The sequence below is a fragment of the Mobula hypostoma genome, chromosome 23 (genome assembly GCF_963921235.1).
Source record: "Mobula hypostoma chromosome 23, sMobHyp1.1, whole genome shotgun sequence".
Classification (NCBI taxonomy): Eukaryota; Metazoa; Chordata; class Chondrichthyes; order Myliobatiformes; family Myliobatidae; genus Mobula; species Mobula hypostoma.
In genome coordinates, this window is record NC_086119.1 from 57,757,305 (window position 1) to 57,771,518 (window position 14,214).

Below are 14,214 nucleotides of genomic sequence, written 5' to 3' on the forward strand. Positions count from 1 at the left end.
CAGCGAGAGTCCGTGTGCAATGTACAGACAGTGAGAGTCCGTGTGTAATGTACAGAAAGCGAGAGCCGGTGTGCACTGTACAGACAGCAGGAGTCCGTATGCAAAGTACAGACGGCGAGAGTCTGAGTGCACTGTACAGACAGCGAGTGTCCGTTGCAATGTACAGACGGTGAGAGTCCGTGTGTAATGTACAGACAGTGAGAGTCCGTGTGCAATGTATAGTCAGCGAGGGTCCGTGTGCAATGTACAGACAACGACAGTCCGTGTGCAATGTACAGGCAGCAAGAGTCCATGTGCAATGTACAGACGGCGAGAGTCCGTGGCAATGTACTGTCATGAGGGTCTGTGTACAATGTAAGTCAGCAAGAGTCCATGTGCAATGTGCAGAAGGACAAAGAAGCAGAGTGCACTGCACAGATGGTGCAAGAGCACATCTGCACTCTGCAGACAGTGAGAGGACAGTGTGTGGTGTACTCTAAGGGGGACAGTGTGTACTCTACTGTAAGAGAGTCCTTGGGCACTGTACAGTGAGAGTGACAGTGGGTGCTGTACTGTGAGAGGGACAGTGGGTGTAGTATTGTGAGACAGCCAGTGTGTGCAGTACTGTAACAGAGATAGTGCATGCTCTACTGTGAGAGAGCCAAAGGGCACGGTGCACTCAGAGAGCCAGTTTGCGATGTACTGTGAGAGAGACAGTGTGTGCTCTACTGTGAGAGACAGAGTGTGCTCTACTGTGAGAGAGACAGTGTGTGCTCTACTGTGAGAGAGACAGTGTGTGCTCTACTGTGAGAGACAAAGTGTGCTCTACTGTGGGAGAGACAGTGTGTGCTCTACTGTGAGAGAGACAGTGTGTGCTCTACTGTGAGAGACAGAGTGTGCTCTACTGTGGGAGAGACAGTGTGTGCTCTACTGTGAGAGAGGCAGTGTGTGCTCTACTGTGAGAGACAGAGTGTGCTCTACTGTGGGAGAGAGAGTGTGTGCTCTACTGTGAGAGAGACAGTGTGTGCTCTACTGTGAGAGACAGAGTGTGCTCTACTGTGAGAGACAGAGTGTGCTCTACTGTGGGAGAGACAGTGTGTGTTCTACTGTGAGAGAGGCAGTGTGTGCTCTACTGTGAGAGACAGAGTGTGCTCTACTGTGGGAGAGAGAGTGTGTGCTCTACTGTGAGAGAGACAGTGTGTGCTCTACTGTCAGAGAGACAGTGTGTGCTCTACTGTGAGAGAGACAGTGTGTGCTCTACTGTGAGAGACAGAGTGTGCTCTACTGTGGGAGAGAGAGTGTGTGCTCTACTGTGAGAGAGACAGTGTGTGCTCTACTGTGAGAGACAGAGTGTGCTCTACTGTGAGAGAGACAGTGTGTGCTCTACTGTGAGAGAGACAGTGTGTGCTCTACTGTGGGAGAGAGAGTGTGTGCTCTACTGTGAGAGAGACAGTGTGTGCTCTACTGTGAGAGAGACAGTGTGTGCTCTACGGTGAGAGAGACAGTGTGTGCTCTACTGCAAGAGAGACAGTATGTGCTCTACTGTGAGAGAGAAAGTGTTTTCTCTACTGTGCGAGAGAGAGTGTGTGCTCTACTGTGAGTGAGACAGTGTGTGCTCTACTGTGAGTAGGCAGTGTGTGCTCTACTGCGAGAGAGACAGTCTATGCTCTACTGTGAGAGAGACAGTGTGTGCTCCACTGTGAGTAGACAATGTGTGCTCTACTGCGATTAGACAGTGTGTGCTCTACTGTGAGAGAGACAGGGTGTGCTCTACTGTGAGAGAGAGAGTGTGTGCTCTACTGTGAGAGAGAGAGTGTGTGCTCTACTCTGCGAGAGACAGAGTGTGCTCTACCGTGAGAGAGACAGTGTGTGCTCTACTGTGACAGAGACAGAGTGTGCTTTACTGTGACAGAGACAGTGTGCTCTACTGTGAATTGACAGTGTGTGCTCTACTGTGTGAGAGACAGAGAGTGCTCCACTGTGCGAGAGGCAGCGCGTGCTCTACTGTGAGAGAGAGAGTGTGTGTTCTACAGAGAGAGACAGTGTGTGCTCTACAGTGAGAGAGACAATGTGTGCTCTACTTTGAGTAGACAGTGTGTGCCCTACTGTGAAAGAGACAGAGTGTGCTCTACTGTGAGAGAGACAGAGTGTGCTCTACTGTGAGAGACAGAGTTTACTCTATTGTGAGAAAGACAGTGTGTGCTCTATTGTGAGAGAGACAGTGTCTGCTCTACTGTGAGAGAGACTGTGTGTGCTCTACAGTGAGAGAGACAGATTATGCTCTACTGTGCGAGAGAGTGTGTGATCTACTGTGAATAGGCAGTGTGTGCTCCTCTGTGAGAGAGACAGTGTGTGCTCTACTGTGAATAGACAGTGTGTGCTCTACTGTGAGAGACAGTGTGTGCTCTACTGTGAATAGACAGTGTGTGCTCCTCTGTGAGAGAGACAGAGTGTGCTCCTCTGTGAGAGAGAGACAGAGTGTGCTCTACTGTGAGAGAGACAGTGTGTGCTCTATTGTGAGAGAGACAGTGTGTGCTCTACTGTGAGAGAGACAGAGTGTGCTCTACTGTGAGAGAGACAGAGTGTGCTCTACTGTGAGAGAGACAGTGTGTGCTCTATTATGAGAGAGACAGTGTGTGCTCTACTGCGAGTAGACAGTGTGTGCTTTACTGTGATTAGACACTGTGTGCTCTACTGTGAGAGAGTGTGTGCTCTACTGTGAGAGGGACAGATTGTGCTCTGCTGTGAGAGAGACAGTGTGTGCTCAACCGTGAGAAACACAGTGTGTGTTCTATTGTGAATAGACATTGTGTGCTCTGCCGTGAGAGAGACAGTGGGCTCTGTACAGTGAGTGTGATGGTGAGTACTGTAACTTACAACTCAGAATCGTAACCTACAGTAACAGGATAATTATACACAGGGGAGTTCAGAGTAAACAGAAGCACGATCCCACTCTCCGGCTCCCTGCTAACCTGCACGACCCAAGCCACCCAACCCCAGAGGGTTTATTGTCAGTGAATTCAGAATCTCGGATGTGGAAACTCTTCAGTTGTGGTCACAGCCTGGGGAACGACATTATCATCAGAGGCCCCAAGCTTGAGCACATCTATAGTTCAGACTAAACAGGAAATGGACAGGCACCCCGATCGCGGCCCCTCTTTTACACTGCCCCCCTGGACGAAGCTGAAGTGAGTCACCTCTTGTTGCATCGTAAATGGTGTAGATTGACCCTCCGCCGATGCCCAGACTCTGGGGGTGGACGAGGGAACTGCAGATCAGAGTCGCGATGGCGGCATCCACGGCAGACCCCCCCTTCTTCAGGATGTCTCTGCAAAGCAAGCCGCAACATCTGCATCACGACTATCTCCGCACTGGGTCAGGTGCCGTGTCCCCAGTACCTCACCACCCTCAGCTCCCTCAGTACCCTTCCGTATCCCCAGTCACCCCCACCCCCTCAGACAGAGGCAGTACCCTTCCGTGTCCCCAACAAACCCCCAACCCCTCAGACAGGGGCAGTACCCTTCTCTGTCCCCAGTCACCCTCACCCCCCTCAGACAGGGGCAGTACCCTTCCGTGTCCCCAGTCACCCCCACCCCCTAAGTCAGAGCAGTACCCTTCCGTGTCCCCAACAAACCCCCAACCCCTCAGACAGGGGCAGTACCCTTCCGTGTCCCCAGTAAACCCCCACCCCAACAGACAGGGGCAGTACCCTTCCCTGTCCCCAGTCACCCTCACCCCCACAGACAGGGGCAGCACCCTTCCATGACCCCAGTCACCCCCACCCCCTCAGACAGGGGCAGTACCCTTCCCTGTCACCAGTCACCCCCCCACCCCCTCAGACAGGGGCAGTACCCTTCCCTGTCACCAGTCACCCCCCCACCCCCCTCAGACAGGGGCAGTACCCTTCCGTGACCCCAGTAAACCCCCCACCCCCTCAGACAGGGGCAGTACCCTTCCGTGTCCCCAGTCACCCCCACCTCCTCAGACAGGGGCAGTACCCTTCCGAGTCCCCAGTAAACCCCCCACCCCCTCAGACAGGGGCAGTACCCTTCCGTGACCCCAACAAACCCCCTCCCCCTCAGACAGGGGCAGTACCCTTCCCTGTCCCCAGTCACCCCCACCCCCTCAGACAGGGGCAGCACCCTTCCGTGTCCCCAGTAAACCCCCACCCCCTCAGACAGGGGCAGTACCCTTCTCTGTCCCCAGTCACCCTCACCCCCACAGACAGGGGCAGTACCCTTCCGTGTCCCCAGTCACCCCCACCCCCACAGACAGGGGCAGTACCCTTCCGTGTCCCCAGTCACCCCCACCCCCTAAGAGAGAGCAGTACCCTTCCGTGTCCCCAACAAACCCCCAACCCCTCAGACAGGGGCAGTACCCTTCCGTGTCCCCAGTCACCCCCACCCCCCTCAGACAGGGGCAGTACCCTTCCGTGTCCCCAGTAAACCCCCACCCCAACAGACAGGGGCAGTACCCTTCCCTGTCCCCAGTCACCCTCACCCCCACAGACAGGGGCAGCACCCTTCCATGACCCCAGTCACCCCCACCCCCTCAGACAGGGGCAGTACCCTTCCCTGTCACCAGTCACCCCCCCCCACCCCCTCAGACAGGGGCAGTACCCTTCTGTGTCCCCAGTCACCCTCACCCCCCTCAGACAGGGGCAGTACCCTTCCGTGACCCCAGTAAACCCCCAACCCCTCAGACAGGGGCAGTACCCTTCCGTGTCCCCAGTCACCCCCACCTCCTCAGACAGGGGCAGTACCCTTCCGAGTCCCCAGTAAACCCCCCACCCCCTCAGACAGGGGCAGTACCCTTCCGTGACCCCAACAAACCCCCACCCCCTCAGACAGGGGCAGTACCCTTCCCTGTCCCCAGTCACCCCCACCCCCTCAGACAGGGGCAGTACCCTTCCCTGTCCCCAGTCACCCCCACCCCCTCAGACAGGGGCAGTACCCTTCCGTGTCCCCAGTAAACCCCCACCCCAACAGACAGGGGCAGTACCCTTCCCTGTCCCCAGTCACCCTCACCCCCACAGACAGGGGCAGCACCCTTCCATGACCCCAGTCACCCCCACCCCCTCAGACAGGGGCAGTACCCTTCCCTGTCACCAGTCACCCCCCCCCACCCCCTCAGACAGGGGCAGTACCCTTCCGTGTCCCCAGTAAACCCCCCCCCCCCCTCAGACAGGGGCAGTACCCTTCCGTGTCCCCAGTCACCCTCACCCCCCTCAGACAGGGGCAGTACCCTTCCGTGTCCCCAGTAAACCCCCAACCCCTCAGACAGGGGCAGTACCCTTCTCTGTCCCCAGTCACCCCCACCCCCTCAGACAGGGGCAGTACCCTTCCGTGTCCCCAGTAAACCCCCACCCCAACAGACAGGGGCAGTACCCTTCTCTGTCCCCATTCACCCTCACCCCCACAGACAGGGGCAGTACCCTTCCCTGTCCCCAGTCACCCCCACCCCCTCAGACAGGGGTAGTACCCTTCCGTGACCCCAGTAAACCCCCCACCCCCTCAGACAGGGGCAGTACCCTTCCGTGTCCTCAACAAACCCCCACCCCCTCAGACAGGGGCAGTACCCTTCCCTGTCCACAGTCACCCCCACCCCCTCAGACAAGGGCAGTACCCTTCCCTGTCCCCAGTCACCCCCACCCCCTCAGACAGGGGCAGTACCCTTCCGTGACCACAACAAACCCCCACCCACTCAGACAGGGGCAGTACCATTCCATGTCCCCAGTAAATCCCCACCCCCTCAGACAGGAGCACTATCCTTACCTGTCCCCAGTCACCCCCACCCCCTCAAACAGGGGCAGTACCATTCCATGTCCTCAACAAACCCCCACCCCCTCAGACAGGGGCAGTACCCTTCCCTTTCCCAGTCACCCTCACCCCCACAGACAGGGGCAGTACCCTTCCATGACCCCAACAAAACCCCACCACCTCAGACAGGGGCAGTACCCTTCCCTGTCCCCAGTCACCCCCACCCCCTCAGACAGGGGCAGTACCCTTCCGTTCCCCAGTCACCCCAACCCCCTCAGACAGGGGTAGCACCCTTCCCTGTCCCCAGTAAACCCCCACCCCCTCAGACAGGGGCAGCACCCTTCCATGACCCCAACAAAACCCCACCCCCTCAGACAGGGGCACTACCCTTCCCTGTCCCCAGTCACCCCCACCCCCTCAGACAGGGGCAGTACCCTTCCGTGTCCCCAGTCACCCCCACCCCCTCAGACAGGGGCAGTACCCTTCCCTGTCCCCAGTCACCCCTACCCCCTCAGACAGGGGCAGCACCCTTCCCTGTCCACAGTCACCCCCACCCCCTCAGACAGGGGCAGTACCCTTCCCTGTCACCAGTCACCCCCACCCCTCTCAGACAGGGGCAGTACCCTTCCGTGTCACCAGTAAACCCCCACCCCAACAGACAGGGGCAGTACCCTTCTCTGTCCCCAGTCACCCTCACCCCCACAGACAGGGGCAGTACCCTTCTCTGTCCCCAGTCATCCCCACCTCCTCAGACAGGGGCAGTACCCTTCCGTGTCCCCAGTCACCCCCACCCCCTCAGACAGGGGCAGTACCCTTCCCTGTCACCAGTAAACCCACCCACCCCCTCAGACAGGGGCAGTACCCTTCCGTGTCCTCAACAAACCCCCACCCCCTCAGACAGGGGCAGTACCCTTCCCTGTCCCTAGTAAACCCCCACACCCTCAGACAGGGGCAGTACCCTTCCCTGTCCCCCATCACCCCTACCCCCTCAGACAGGGGCAGCACCCTTCCCTGTCCCCTGTCACCCCCCCCCCCTCAGACAGGGGCAGTACCCTTCCCTGTCCCCCATCACCCCTACCCCCTCAGACAGGGGCAGTATCCTTCCCTCTGTTCTAGTCGAATGTCTGAACTGCCATACCCCCACCCCCCGCCTGCCATTTCCATCAGCTTTATCCAGTTGACAGAGGCAGCAGGAAACACCTCAGCAGCAATACACACACTACTGGAGGACCTCAGCACGTCAGGCAGCATCTGCAGAGGGGAACGAACATTCACCAACCCCACCCCTCATGAGGACAGATTTCCATCGTCATAGCAACCTCAAGACCTCAACTCACTTTCAGCTATTCAGTCAGTGAACAGAGTCATGGCTCTCAGATAACATAGAAAACCTACAGCACAAAACAGGCCCTTCGGCCCTCAAAGCTGTGCCGAACATGTCCTTACCTTAGAAATCACCTAGGGTGACCCATAGCCTCTATTTTTCTAAGCTCCATGTACCTTTCCAGGAGTCTGTTAAAAGATCCTATCGCATCTGTCTCCACCACTGTTGCCAGCAACCCATTCCACACACCCGCCACTCTCTGAGTAAAAAACCTACCCTTGACATCTCCTCTGTACCTACCCCCAAGCACCTTAAAATTATGTCCTCTCGTGCCAGCCATTTCAGCCCTGGGAAAAAGCCTCTGACTATCCACACCATCCATGTCCCTCATCATCCTATACACAGAGAAATTCAACTATGGCTGCTCAGTGACAGTACATTGGTAACATCACAACGACAACATTGTAACATGACCACGTTGGTGACACAGTCATGCTGAGAGTCACAAGGTTAACTCCTGTGATGAGAGCGTTAACTTCAGAAGCTAGATCTGATTTCTTTGGAGTTTCGAAGAATGAGGGGTGATTGTACTCAAGCAATTGAATCCTTGAGAAGGTTTGTCAGGGGGACTGTGGAAAAGGTTCAGTTCGTGGGAGCACCTGAGATAAAGGGAAGACGGTTGCAAGGCAGCAAGATTCTTCATGCACTTCTCTAGAATTCTACACCCAGAGATGTGGAAGGGCAGAGGGGAGAGACCTACACCTGATATGTCTCTCTGCTTTTCCTGCATTCAAAATCATTTCAGACAAACAACAGTGATCCTGCGACAACAATGTCTAATGACAGTATTCATTGCAATTGCGCAGTGACGAGGGGTTAGCGACAATTCTTAAGGCAACATTAAGGTGCATATTTCCCGGGTCTGGCTCACTCCAGAAAGCGGGGGAGGAAATTGCAGTATTGACAGAGGGTATTGGTACTGTGTCAGGTGACAGATGACAGAGGGTATTGGCACTGTGTCAGGTGACAGAAGACAGAGGGTATTGGCATGGTGTCAGGTGACAGAAGACAGAGGGTATTGGCATGGTGTCAGGTGACAGAAGACAGAAGGTATTGGTACTGTGTCAGGTGACAGAAGACAGAGGGTATTGGCACTGTGTCAGGTGACAGAAGACAGAGGGTATTGGCATGGTGTCAGGTGACAGAAGACAGAGGGTATTGGCACGGTGTCAGCTCGGGTACCAGAAAACAGAGGGTATTGGCACGGTGTCAGGTGACAGAAGACAGAAGGTATTGGCATGGTGTCAGGTGACAGAAGACAGAGGGTATTGGTACTGTGTCAGGTGACAGAAGACAGAGGGTATTGGCACGGTGTCAAGTGACAGAAGACAGAGGGTATTGGCATGGTGTCAGGTGACAGAAGACAGAAGGTATTGGCATGGTGTCAGGTGACAGAAGACAGAAGGTATTGGCATGGTGTCAGGTGACAGAAGACAGAGGGTATTGGTACTGTGTCAGGTGACAGAAGACAGAGGGTATTGGCACTGTGTCAGGTGACAGAAGACAGAGGGTATTGGCACAGTGTCAGGTGACAGAAGACAGAGGGTATTGGCATGGTGTCAGGTGACAGAAGACAGAGGGTAATGGCACTGTGTCAGGTGACAGAAGACAGAAGGTATTGGCATGGTGTCAGGTGACAGAAGACAGAAGGTATTGGCATGGTGTCAGGTGACAGCAGACAGAAGGTATTGGCATGGTGTCAGGTGACAGAAGACAGAAGATATTGGCATGGTGTCAGGTGACAGAAGACAGAGGGTATTGGTACTGTGTCAGGTGACAGAAGACAGAGGGTATTGGCACTGTGTCAGGTGACAGAAGGCAGAGGGTATTGGCACCGTGTCAGGTGACAGAAGACAGAGAGTATTGGCACGGTGTCAGCTCGGGTACCAGAAGACAGAGGGTATTGGCACGGTGTCAGGTGACAGAAGACAGAGGGTATTGGCACGGTGTCAGGTGACAGAAGACAGAAGGTATTGGCACCGTGTCAGGTGACAGAAGACAGAGAGTATTGGCACGGTGTCAGCTCGGGTACCAGAAGACAGAGGGTATTGGCACTGTGTCAGGTAAAAGAAGACAGAGGGTATTGGCACGGTGTCAGGTGACAGAAGACAGAGGGTATTGGTACTGTGTCAGGTGACAGAAGACAGAGGGTATTGGCACTGTGTCAGGTGACAGAAGACAGAGGGTATTGGCACCGTGTCAGGTGACAGAAGACAGAGAGTATTGGCACGGTGTCAGCTCGGGTACCAGAAGACAGAGGGTATTGGCACGGTGTCAGGTGACAGAAGACAGAGGGTATTGGCACCGTGTCAGGTGACAGAAGACAGAGAGTATTGGCACGGTGTCAGCTCCGGTACCAGAAGACAGAGGGTATTGGCACTGTGTCAGGTAAAAGAAGACAGAGGGTATTGGCACGGTGTCAGGTGACAGAAGACAGAGGGTATTGGCACGGTGTCAGGTCGGGTACCAGAAGACAGAGGGTATTGGCACTGTGTCAGATCGGGCACTGGAAGACAGAGGGTATTGGCACTGTGTCAGGTGACAGAAGACAGAGGGTATTGGCACCGTTGCAGGTGACAGAAGACAGAGGGTATTGGCACCGTGTCAGATCGGGCACTGGAAGACAGAGGGTATTGGCACTGTGTCAGGTGACAGAAGACAGAAGGTATTGGCACGGTGTCAGGTGACAGAAGACAGAGGGTATTGGCACGGTGTCAGGTGACAGAAGACAGAGAGTATTGGCATGGTGTCAGCTCGGGTACCAGAAGACAGAGGGTATTGGCATGGTGTCAGGTGACAGAAGACAGAGGGTATTGGCACGGTGTCAGGTCGGGTACCAGAATACAGAGGGTATTGGCACCGTGTCAGATCGGGCACTGGAAGACAGAGGGTATTGGCACTGTGTCAGGTGACAGAAGACAGAGATATTAGCACCGTGTCAGATTGGGCACTGGAAGACAGAGGGTATTGGCACTGTGTCAGGTGACAGAAGACAGAGGGTATTGGCACGGTGTCAGGTGACAGAAGACAGAGGGTATTGGCATGGTGTCAGGTCGGGTACCAGAAGACAGAGGGTATTGGCACGGTGTCAGGTCGGGTACCAGAAGACAGAGGGTATTGGCACGGTGTCAGATTGGGCACTGGAAGACAGAGGGTATTGGCACTGTGTCAGGTGACAGAAGACGGAGGGTATTGGCACGGTGTCAGGTCGGGTACCAGAAGACAGAGTGTATTGGCACTGTGTCAGGTGACAGAAGACAGAGGGTATTGGCACGGTGTCAGGTAAAAGAAGACAGAGGGTATTGGCACGGTGTCAGGTGACAGAAGACAGAGGGCATTGGCACGGTGTCAGGTCGGGTACCAGAAGACAGAGGGTATTGGCACGGTGTCAGATGACAGAAGACAGAGGGTATTGGCACTGTGTCAGATCCGGCACTGGAAGACAGAGGGTATTGGCACTGTGTCAGATCGGGCACTGGGGTATTGGCACTATGTCAGGTGACAGAAGACAGAGGGCATTGGCACTGTGTCAGGTGACAGAAGACAGAGGGTATTGGCATGGTGTCAGGTCGGGTACCAGAAGACAGAGGGTATTGGCACGGTGTCAGATGACAGAAGACAGAGGGTATTGGCACGGTGTCAGGTCGGGTACCAGAAGACAGAGGGTATTGGCACGGTGTCAGATTGGGCACTGGAGGACAGAGGGTATTGGCACTGTGTCAGGTGACAGAAAACAGAGGGTATTGACACCGTGTCAGATCGGGCACTGGAAGACAGAGGGTATTGGCACTGTGTCAGGTGACAGAAGACAGAGGGTATTGGCACGGTGTCAGGTCGGGTACCAGAAGACAGAGGGTATTGGCACTGTGTCAGGTGACAGAAGACAGAGGGTATTGGCACGGTGTCAGGTGACAGAAGACAGCGGGTATTGGCACTGTGTCAGGTCGGGTACCAGAAGACAGAGGGTATTGGCACGGTGTCAGATGACAGAAGACAGAGGGTATTGGCACTGTGTCAGATCCGGCACTGGAAGACAGAGGGTATTGGCACTGTGTCAGATCGGGCACTGGGGTATTGGCACTATGTCAGGTGACAGAAGACAGAGGGCATTGGCACTGTGTCAGGTGACAGAAGACAGAGGGTATTGGCATGGTGTCAGGTCGGGTACCAGAAGACAGAGGGTATTGGCACGGTGTCAGATGACAGAAGACAGAGGGTATTGGCACGGTGTCAGGTCGGGTACCAGAAGACAGAGGGTATTGGCACGGTGTCAGATTGGGCACTGGAGGACAGAGGGTATTGGCACTGTGTCAGGTGACAGAAAACAGAGGGTATTGGCACCGTGTCAGATCGGGCACTGGAAGACAGAGGGTATTGGCACTGTGTCAGGTGACAGAAGACAGAGGGTATTGGCACGGTGTCAGGTCGGGTACCAGAAGACAGAGGGTATTGGCACTGTGTCAGGTGACAGAAGACAGAGGGTATTGGCACGGTGTCAGGTGACAGAAGACAGCGGGTATTGGCACTGTGTCAGGTCGGGTACCAGAAGACAGAGGGTATTGGCATGGTGTCAGATGACAGAAGACAGAGGGTATTGGCATGGTGTCAGATCAGGCACTGGGGTATTGGCACTATGTCAGGTGACAGAAGACACAGGGCATTGGCACTGTGTCAGGTGACAGAAGACAGAGGGTATTGGCATGGTGTCAGGACCGGTAACCAGAAGACAGAGGGTATTGGCACGGTGTCAGATGACAGAAGACAGAGGGTATTGGCAAGGTGTCAGGTCGGGTACCAGAAGACAGAGGGTATTGGCACGGTGTCAGATTGGGCACTGGAAGACAGAGGGTATTGGCACTGTATCAGGTGACAGAAGACAGAGGGTATTAGCACCGTGTCAGATCGGGCACTGGAAGACAGAGGGTATTGGCACTGTGTCAGGTGACAGAAGACAGAGGGTATTGGCACCGTGTCAGATCGGGCACTGGAAGACAGAGGGTATTGGCACTGTGTCAGGTGACAGAAGACAGAGGGTATTGGCATGGTGTCAGGTGACAGAAGACAGAGGGTATTGGCACGGTGTCAGGTCGGGTACCAGAAGACAGAGGGTATTGGCACTGTGTCAGATCGGGCACTGGAAGACAGAGGGTATTGGCACTGTGTCAGGTGACAGAAGACAGAGGGTATTGGCACCGTTGCAGGTGACAGAAGACAGAGGGTATTGGCACCGTGTCAGATCGGGCACTGGAAGACAGAGGGTATTGGCACTGTGTCAGGTGACAGAAGACAGAAGGTATTGGCACGGTGTCAGGTGACAGAAGACAGAGGGTATTGGCACGGTGTCAGGTGACAGAAGACAGAGAGTATTGGCATGGTGTCAGCTCGGGTACCAGAAGACAGAGGGTATTGGCATGGTGTCAGGTGACAGAAGACAGAGGGTATTGGCACGGTGTCAGGTCGGGTACCAGAATACAGAGGGTATTGGCACCGTGTCAGATCGGGCACTGGAAGACAGAGGGTATTGGCACTGTGTCAGGTGACAGAAGACAGAGATATTAGCACCGTGTCAGATTGGGCACTGGAAGACAGAGGGTATTGGCACTGTGTCAGGTGACAGAAGACAGAGGGTATTGGCACGGTGTCAGGTGACAGAAGACAGAGGGTATTGGCATGGTGTCAGGTCGGGTACCAGAAGACAGAGGGTATTGTCACGGTGTCAGGTCGGGTACCAGAAGACAGAGGGTATTGGCACGGTGTCAGATTGGGCACTGGAAGACAGAGGGTATTGGCACTGTGTCAGGTGACAGAAGACGGAGGGTATTGGCACGGTGTCAGGTCGGGTACCAGAAGACAGAGTGTATTGGCACTGTGTCAGGTGACAGAAGACAGAGGGTATTGGCACTGTGTCAGATTTGCACTGGAAGACAGAGGGTATTGGCACTGTGTCAGGTAAAAGAAGACAGAGGGTATTGGCACGGTGTCAGGTGACAGAAGACAGAGGGCATTGGCACGGTGTCAGGTCGGGTACCAGAAGACAGAGGGTATTGGCACGGTGTCAGATGACAGAAGACAGAGGGTATTGGCACTGTGTCAGATCCGGCACTGGAAGACAGAGGGTATTGGCACTGTGTCAGATCGGGCACTGGGGTATTGGCACTATGTCAGGTGACAGAAGACAGAGGGCATTGGCACTCTGTCAGGTGACAGAAGACAGAGGGTATTGGCATGGTGTCAGGTCGGGTACCAGAAGACAGAGGGTATTGGCACGGTGTCAGATGACAGAAGACAGAGGGTATTGGCACGGTGTCAGGTCGGGTACCAGAAGACAGAGTGTATTGGCACTGTGTCAGGTAAAAGAAGACAGAGGGTATTGGCACGGTGTCAGGTGACAGAAGACAGAGGGCATTGGCACGGTGTCAGGTCGGGTACCAGAAGACAGAGGGTATTGGCACGGTGTCAGATGACAGAAGACAGAGGGTATTGGCACTGTGTCAGATCCGGCACTGGAAGACAGAGGGTATTGGCACTGTGTCAGATCGGGCACTGGGGTATTGGCACTATGTCAGGTGACAGAAGACAGAGGGCATTGGCACTGTGTCAGGTGACAGAAGACAGAGGGTATTGGCATGGTGTCAGGTCGGGTACCAGAAGACAGAGGGTATTGGCACGGTGTCAGATGACAGAAGACAGAGGGTATTGGCACGGTGTCAGGTCGGGTACCAGAAGACAGAGGGTATTGGCACGGTGTCAGATTGGGCACTGGAGGACAGAGGGTATTGGCACTGTGTCAGGTGACAGAAAACAGAGGGTATTGGCACCGTGTCAGATCGGGCACTGGAAGACAGAGGGTATTGGCACTGTGTCAGGTGACAGAAGACAGAGGGTATTGGCACGGTGTCAGGTCGGGTACCAGAAGACAGAGGGTATTGGCACTGTGTCAGGTGACAGAAGACAGAGGGTATTGGCACGGTGTCAGGTGACAGAAGACAGCGGGTATTGGCACTGTGTCAGGTCGGGTACCAGAAGACAGAGGGTATTGGCATGGTGTCAGATGACAGAAGACAGAGGGTATTGGCATGGTGTCAGATCAGG

The 14,214-nt window shown here is 55.0% G+C and overlaps 1 protein-coding gene across 1 annotated transcript in view; it reads right to left on the minus strand.

Annotated features, from left to right (window-relative positions):
* Nucleotides 1-14,214, minus strand: part of LOC134336971 (glutathione hydrolase 5 proenzyme-like) — a 103,027-nt gene that overhangs the window by 76,706 nt on the left and 12,107 nt on the right. The window contains exon 2 of the mRNA XM_063031709.1: nt 3,177-3,307. Coding sequence (XP_062887779.1) covers nt 3,177-3,307 — 131 coding nt within the window. The remainder of the gene's footprint in view (nt 1-3,176; nt 3,308-14,214) is intronic.